The sequence below is a fragment of the Sinocyclocheilus grahami genome, unplaced genomic scaffold, assembly GCF_001515645.1.
Source record: "Sinocyclocheilus grahami isolate Dianchi unplaced genomic scaffold, SAMN03320097.WGS_v1.1 scaffold37.1, whole genome shotgun sequence".
NCBI lineage: Eukaryota > Metazoa > Chordata > Actinopteri > Cypriniformes > Cyprinidae > Sinocyclocheilus > Sinocyclocheilus grahami.
The window spans coordinates 4,093,981-4,102,285 of NW_015505216.1; the positions used below are offsets into that span (position 1 = coordinate 4,093,981).

The following is an 8,305-nucleotide window of genomic DNA, read 5'->3' on the forward strand; positions in this document are numbered from 1 at the left end:
AAAAAACAATATCTTTCAAAAAGGTCTCTTCAGTATAATGGATAAATAAAATAGTTAAGTAAAATAAAAAAGCCGAAGCCTTCTTGCAGTGGATGTGCTGGTTTGGGCCTCATTGCCGGTTGCAGTCATGTCCTCATCTCATATATAAAACAGCTGTGATTCACAAATACTTGCTAAGGAACTCGCATTCACATAAAGTAGCCTTGTTGACAAGCTTGGGTGAGTAAGGGCAAAACGCAGTACTTTCAGTGACCTGTAACAGGCAATATCACGTCTTTTGTAGCAGAAATAAACTGCTGCAGAAAAAGCTAGGTCCATGCAAAATGTAATGTGTAACTGCAACACTAATTTCAAATGTAGTGGAGTAAAGAGTACAGATACTCATTAATTAATGTAGTGAAGTAAAGAGTAAAAGTTGCTAATATCTTTGATACTCAGTACAACTACAAAGTACCCGAAAAGATACTCAAGTACAGTAACTAATTACATTTACTCCAATACTTTACTCCTCTGTGAATGATAACACATGCAAAAACATACATTATCATAAATCCATCATATCACTCATGCTTTTACATCCATCTTGTTTTACTGATTTTATTTTATGATTATTTCTGGTCGACAGGTCTCGATCCCGGTCATTCCTACAGTAGGCACAGAGTTTCGTCTGCACCGCCTCCAAAGGCCTAGAAGACAAGGATGTCTTACCTGTGGGGAGTGAGTGAGTGTATGGGAAGTGAAGAAGTATTGATTTGCACTGAAGAGAGCCGCCCACACAGACCGAGAGAGATACAGAGAAAGAAAGAGATGAGCGGGAACTTGTATTCAGCTCTTTGGGAATAAAAGGGTCAGAGCCTCATTTGTCAGCCGGACCTCCACCTTATATAATGACCATGAACTGTATTAATTTGGCTGAACGGTAATGAGGTCCACTGATATGGCTTTGTTACTTGTTGGTCTGTACATGTGTCAAAGCTTAGACTCCTCCATCAGAAGAGGCATGTTTGCTGTATATAAATGCTGTGTACTGCCTTAGAGATATTTGTGGAAAAAGCACTAAATTTTTCCTTGAGTGAAAGAAAAGAGCTAAATTAGTTTATCTGCTTATCATAAATAGTTTCAAATCTTCAGGTCAGGCTATTGAATCTTACTCTGGGACATATTCTAGTCATTTGTCTTGTTATAATGACCATCCTGGTTGACGGTGGACAAGGTGTTCGTTAAAAAGCGGCGGATTTGTTTGTTTGTTCTGGTTGGTCTTTCGGCCAGGATATCCTGAGGCTTTGCTTGGCCTCCATTCCTGCAGGGCTCTTGTTTCGGAGAGCTCTAAGTAGCTCTTGATGCTAGTGGCTGGGCTGGCAAGGCCCTCAGCAGACCCTCCTTATTCTCCTCTTGGCAGCCACCCACTTCAGTGACCTGTAACAGGCAATATCACGTCTTTTGTAGCAGAAATAAACTGCTGCAGAAAAAGCTAGGTCCATGCAAAATGTAATGTGTAACTGCAACACTAATTTCAAATGTAGTGGAGTAAAGAGTACAGATACTCATTCAAAAATGTAGTGAAGTAAAGAGTAAAAGCTGCTAATATCTTTGATACTCAGTACAACTACAAAGTACCTGAAAAGATACTCAAGTACAGTAACTAATTACATTTACTCCAATACTTTACACCTCTGCTGTAAATATATCAAAACATAATTCTTGATTAGTAATATGCATTGCTAAGAACTTCATTTGGACAACTTTAAAGGCAATTTTCTCAATATTTAGATTTTTTGCACCCTCAGATTCCAGATTTTCAAATACTTGTATCTCGACCAAATATTGTCCTATCCTAACTAACCATACATCAATTGAAAGCTCATTTATTCAGCTTTCAGATGTATGTATGAATGTATAAATTTCATGGTTTGTGGTCCAGGGTCACATATGCTGATTTGCTGCTCAAGAAACATTTCTCATTATTATCCGAAAACAGTTGTGCTGCTCGATATTTTGATATTTGATAAACTGTAATACATTGTTTTACGGTTCTTTGAATATAATTTTGAAATTTAATAAAAATATAATGTCTTTTATATATCTTTACTTTCATTTTTGATGCATCCTTGCAGAATAAAAGTATTTATTAGTATAACCCTAACCCTGTCTGCAACCACTCTGAAAAGGATTTTCTGAATGTCTCTCAGGGGACAGCAGGTATTTTTTTAAGCCTCTGTGACTCAGGACGTCTACACTGGACACTAATAAAGATGGCCGTGCAGACAGATTCCACAGCACTCACCTCATAAAATAAGCATTTGGGGACTCCCACCCCATCTGAGAGGACTGTGCATGAGGTTAATGAAGCTGCAGCAAGACCTTTTGTTTATTTTCTTTCCCTCCTTTGGCCCTATCCGAGTTTGTTTTGTCACACTTCTCTCATACTCTTTGAACTGGGAACGTCAAACTTCCTGATTCGCCCCTTCTTGCCCCCAGCTGTGGCTGTCTGTTACTCTGTCAGTAGATTATATACAGCTTGAGCTTTCCTGTCCCACTGCCAAGGCACCGACTTCACACCGCCACAGTTAGACGTTTGGAGTTCAGAAAGGCCTCAATCCCTGTGATCTGATGGGATCTTTAAGCCGCTGCTATCCATTTGTTATTGTAAGAATAATACACTGTTCGTTAAGAAGAAACCTGTTTTTCCTAATGACTGTAATTATGTCTGCTACAAGGCAGAAAATCACACTAACTATTCATCTTACTCTTTAAAGACGTTATTTAACTCCGGAATAAATTACAGCTTTCCCAGTGTGCCCTTTTGCAGATATAGCCTGGGTGGCTAAATGTGGAGTTCATCTGCTTCTGAGAGACCTTGAACTGCTCATTAACTGAGCACAATTTAGGGTAATGGGCATCCTATCTGAGCCACTGGTAATAAGTATGTGTCAGCCAGGAAACTACTGAACAAAATGCTTTTGTACCAAGTGCCAAATCTCTTGGGCCCCAGCCGAGGAGGTGTTTAAAATGGGGGATATGAGCTTTGCACACTCATCTTTGGGAATCAGCAGGATCTGGAATGCCAGAATATAGTCTGTGGCTCAGTAGAAAAAAACATTATTGTGTTTTATGGTGATTTGTTTTTCTTTAAGACATGGGGGCATCTAGATTGTACTGTATATGAGTTGTAATGTCTTCAGAATACTTACTATAATTACAAATGGTGTGCTTGCAAGTATGAAACATAATATGCATCCACTGTGGTGTGGCCATCCTCTACTAACCTCACTGAAAACTAGTTTGGAAAACTATCTTACAATATCATTCCATTTTTGTAAATTTAAGGGTTCCTACAATCATGAAAAACCTGGGATTATTTGGGTTTTTTATTATTATTATTATCTTTGAGATAATGTAATATTAAGATTATTTAACATTTAAAATTATTTTATTTATAAATTATTACATTTACAATTTATAGGACAATTTATTTATACATTTTTATATTTTATAATGATTGTATTATTTAACATGTATATGTAAATAAATGTAAAATATGAATTATATGATTGATGTAATTATATGATAGTATGGTGATGATGGTTGTTTAGTTATTTATTTTTAATGAATATGCTCAGCTTTGTAATTTGATATATATATATATATATATATATATTTTTTTTTTTAATTGCTCTTTGTGATTTCAGTCTCTATAAAATCCTTATCCAGTAATCATGACTAACTAGAAAAATCTGGCAAAGATCATTTGAAAATCATAGTTAAATTCATTAGAACCTTATAGCCTTGTTCTGCACATTTTCAGTTTTTATAAATTCATCTAAGATCTAAAATTGCAAGATCTTCCATTAACGTTGACAATGTTCAACATTCTAAAGCGTTAATGCCATTTCAGTGTTTCCATACTAATTTCTGATTATCATCACATACTGACTTATAAACAGCAGTATCTTTCAAATCTGTTTTTCTGTTTCTTCAATTTTCTTGTAAAACCCTTATGTTGTTTGTGTGAAATTTAATTTCTTGTGGCTGTTCTTATCCGAAGCCAAGCCACCAGATGACTACTCCAGTCCTTCTTTTCCATGCGCCTTCCTCTTTTCCTCTTTCCCTTCATGGCTGCACCTCATCCCGACTCTGTGTGTGTGTGTACCATGCACATTCCAGCTCTACTGTCCATGCCACAGAGGAATCCCGGACTGTGGCTTTTGATTGGTCATCATTTGTCTGGCTTTCAAACTGAATTTAAGCATGTCAGCGTCTGATAATGTTGTCAACTTCTACTGTGTTACTTTTGCATTGAAACCACTGATATTTTTTCTGTTTATTGAACATTGTGTTTTCTTTCCGTTCACCTCTTTAGACTTTGCAAACATGAATCAAGAGTAATTGTTACCAAATGTTCGATACATTGTTCTCAAAGCTTGGAGCGTGGTTTATTCATCGTTCATTGAACCCTGAGACCTGCACATTTTTCCATGTGAAATGCTTTTCCACACAAGCCTGCGTTTGATTCGGTTGAGAAAACCGTGTTTGGGGAGTTACGTAGTGTGTACATGGATTTGGGATTTTCACCAAATTGAAGTGCAGTTGGGCGGCACTACAAAGAGAATAAATGTTCCCAATGAACCTTCCGAATAAAAGCTTTCTATTTGTAATGTCGTTCACATGTCTGGTTATTCCCCTTTTCAGCGTTCCAGAGGAGTACAAGTGTGGAAAATCATTGGGGCCTGTGGAGTCCCTGCAGGAACATCCGCAAGACTCTGATAAAATCCTCATTGGTTACAGCAGAGGTCTGGTTGTACTCTGGGACCTCAACAGTCGGCATGTAGACAACCTCTTTCTGGGAAAGCAGGTGGGTTTGTGTGTGAGTTTGCTTGATGTCTCTCAAATGGTTTTCGACACTCGTTGGGGTTGTGGTTTAAATGCATTGAATTGAAATAGAAATATAGACATCTGTGTTTTAAAGTCTCTGTAAATGCCAAATAATTGCACTGCAGAATTTCAAAGTGATCAGGTCAAGAGATCGGTCCACGATTCATAAAAACTCCTTTTAATTCCGTCTTTAAATCATCAGTGCTTAAAGTTAAGATGTCTAGATGGTTTAACTCCGACCTTTTGACCACTTCCTTTCATCGTCTTTGGTCCTTCTTTGACGCTGTGTATTGTGTGGGACTGTCACTCTTGCAGCAGCTGGAGAGTTTGGTCTGGGAACGGTCCGGGAACAGCTTTGTTAGTTCCCATAGTGATGGCGGATACATGGTGTGGGCTGTCAGCAGCAGCAATCCCTGCACTCGTGACCCCATCTCATCCACAGTACCATATGGTGAGCCGAAACGCATGTCAATTACACACCCTTCCCTTTTTCTCTTTGTTTCTCTCACACACAGATTGTTCGTTAGCAGTTTGTTTACATGTGCAATTACAATGCTCAAGTGGTTAAGTTGCATTTTCCATCTGTCTGTCCAAGTGGAAACTATCGTTCATAAGTTTGGGGTCAGATAAAAAAAAACTACTTTTAGTCATCAAGGATACATTCAATTGGTCAAAAGTGACAGTAAAGACAGTTTTCAGATAAATGCTGTTCTTTTGAACTTGAATTCTGAAAAAAATGCATTACAGTTTTTGCAAAAAATATTAACCAGCACAACAGTTTTCAACATTGACAATTAGAAATGTTTCTCGTGCAGCAAATCAGTATATTATAATGATTTCTGAAGGATCATGTGACACTGAAGACTGGAGTAATGATGCTGATAAATCAGCTTTGCATCACAGGAATAAATTACATGTTAAAATATAGTTAAATAAGTGGGGATGCTACGAATATTCGTCAACCGAAATTATTCGGTTAAAATTCGGAATAAGCGAAAAGGCAAAATAATATGTACCGAACAATGACGAACGCGATTAAATAGGGGCACGCGCTAAAGCAGCAAACATCGGCAGTGTGAAAGTATTTAAAACTATCAGAGAAAGACGCAGAAAGCACCGACAGCGAGAGACCGTTTAGTTCTGCATCACATGTCTCCAATGAGAAGAAGAGGTGGCTAATGCTTGTGGTTACTGATTGATGATTGAAATTGCGAAATGGCCTCAAACGATTAGTAAATAAACTGCAGAATGTTATATTTTCTGATGCACGCACGAATTGCATGTATTCTGACAGCTCTGCACGAGCGCCAGGGTTCAACGTCCAAAGCGCGAGGAAAATCTGAGCTGAACTTGTTACTCGTCAGTTGCTCAGTAACATTTTTGTGAATTTTTTTTAAAGGCATGTGACAATGTGATACGTGCGTCGAACATCTTCCCAAATTCGTAATGAGAATCATTTGTCAACAAAAAGAAGCACTGAGATATTCCTGCGGGTTTCTGCCAAAATAAAAGCCGAGCAAAAGCAACAACTCCATCAACATTCATAAAAGTATTGCAATTTTACTGTTGTTCTGTAAAAAAGTAAGTAAAATAAAGTAAGACAATAATAATGATAACAATAATTACCCTACAACAGCTCTATTAATAGATTTATTATAACATTCACACATAGTGTTCAAATTGGGATCTGTAATATATTGTAATGTTTTAAAAAGTCTCTTCTGCTCAGTAAGGCTGCCTTTATTTGTACAGTAAAAAATACATGTCTGATTCAAGTCAATGTTTGAGTCAGTCAATTTTACTAACTCATTAATTTTGTTAAACTGTGCTTTGTTGGTGTAATGTCTGCTAGAATGTAAAAAAAATGTTCAGTGTTAAGTAAATATTTAAAAATAGTTTTTTTTTAATAGATTTTTTTTTATTTGAAAAGCAAGACAAAACAGTAAAAAGCACATTTTGGCTATTTAAGTAATGCAATGGGGGGGGGGCGGCAAAATAGGCCTACAGGGGGGAAAAATTTAAAAAACTGTATTCAGTATTCTGTCTTCAGCCCAGTGTTTCATTTTGTTCGGCTTCGGCCAAGAATTTTCATTTCGGTGCATCCCTATAAATAAGATATAATTCTTTCACATAATATTTTTTAATAATATTTCACACTATTACTGTATTTTGTTTTTTACTGTAGTATTGATCAAATAAATGGAGCATTGGTGGGTGTAAGAGCTATCTTTCAGAAACATTAAGACAAATCTTACTAACCCAAACTTTTTGAGGCTTATTGTTGTCTGATTAATGTAAAAACATGTTGGACAAATCCGAGCTGCAATCACATGGTCCAGGTCAAGTACAATTTCAGTCAGACTAAAGTGTTTACATTTAAATAAGACTCTGTTGTTTTATTCTGGCTGAAATTAAACATTTAACATGCATGTAAACGCACTTCATGTTTTGGACTGCTTTTAATGGAGGTATAATAATTCCAGTAGCCATAAACTTATTGAGGACTGGTCATGCTGTAATGTTTGCTTAACTTGCACAATGCCAGGAAATGTTGTTCTATACCAAAGCGCCGAGTCCGTTCAACTTTTGTAATAGGCCGTTAAAATCCTTCTCCAGACCTATTAAAGGGATCGTAAACCTCAAATGCACTCTTCACTATTAGCTGATGGTTTGTTGACACAAACCGCTTGGGGGATCTACGGATATTTTCCAATTTTTACCATGTACTCTGCCAAGATTTCTGTAGTTTTGGTGGTTTCTCTTAAACTCTGTTTGTCTTTCTGTTTTCCTAATTTTTGTGTTATTCATCTCAGGCCCCTTTCCCTGCAAAGCCGTGAACAAGATCCTGTGGAGGACAACAGAATCAGGGTGCGTGCTGTAATGTGTGAGAAATGAAATCCCATGATCGCATGTTTTTCGGTTCTCTCAGGAGGGTCTCCTCTGTTGTGTCTGTAGAGCTCCTCTAGTGTTGTTCAGTGGCGGTATGCCCAGAGCCAGCTATGGAGACCGACACTGCTTGACCATCCTCCAGGACAGCAGCCACGTCACCCTGGACTTCACCTCGCGTGTCATAGACTTCTTCACCATTCACTGCACAGACAAAGATAAGGGTGAGCAGGCCACCCATGGGCCCGGTGGTATGGCTTAATGTTTAAAGATTTGGGTGGTTTGACCTAACTCTTATTTTGAGCTCATAATATCAAACGATCAAAATTGATCATAATATGGTTAATTTTGCTGAAAGTTCAACACCAAACTGTTTTGTTATACAGCATTATCTATCTAGTGATTTTAAACATCTCTAAGTAATAATAGTAGCTATTATTATATTATTTATTTAATAATGGATGGTGATTGTTGTTGTTGTGTAATAATATATAATTCATATTTATTTAATACTACTACTACTACTACTACTACTACTACTACTACT

General features: G+C 37.2%; 1 protein-coding gene across 3 annotated transcripts in view; it reads left to right on the top strand.

Annotated features, from left to right (window-relative positions):
- The window catches only part of llgl1 (LLGL scribble cell polarity complex component 1), a 47,699-nt gene that overhangs the window by 22,891 nt on the left and 16,503 nt on the right, over positions 1-8,305 (top strand). For all 3 annotated transcript variants that reach the window (XM_016267373.1, XM_016267372.1, XM_016267374.1), the window contains exons 6-9: positions 4,690-4,852; positions 5,188-5,323; positions 7,686-7,740; positions 7,828-7,982. In XM_016267373.1, coding sequence (XP_016122859.1) covers positions 4,690-4,852; positions 5,188-5,323; positions 7,686-7,740; positions 7,828-7,982 — 509 coding nt within the window. The remainder of the gene's footprint in view (positions 1-4,689; positions 4,853-5,187; positions 5,324-7,685; positions 7,741-7,827; positions 7,983-8,305) is intronic.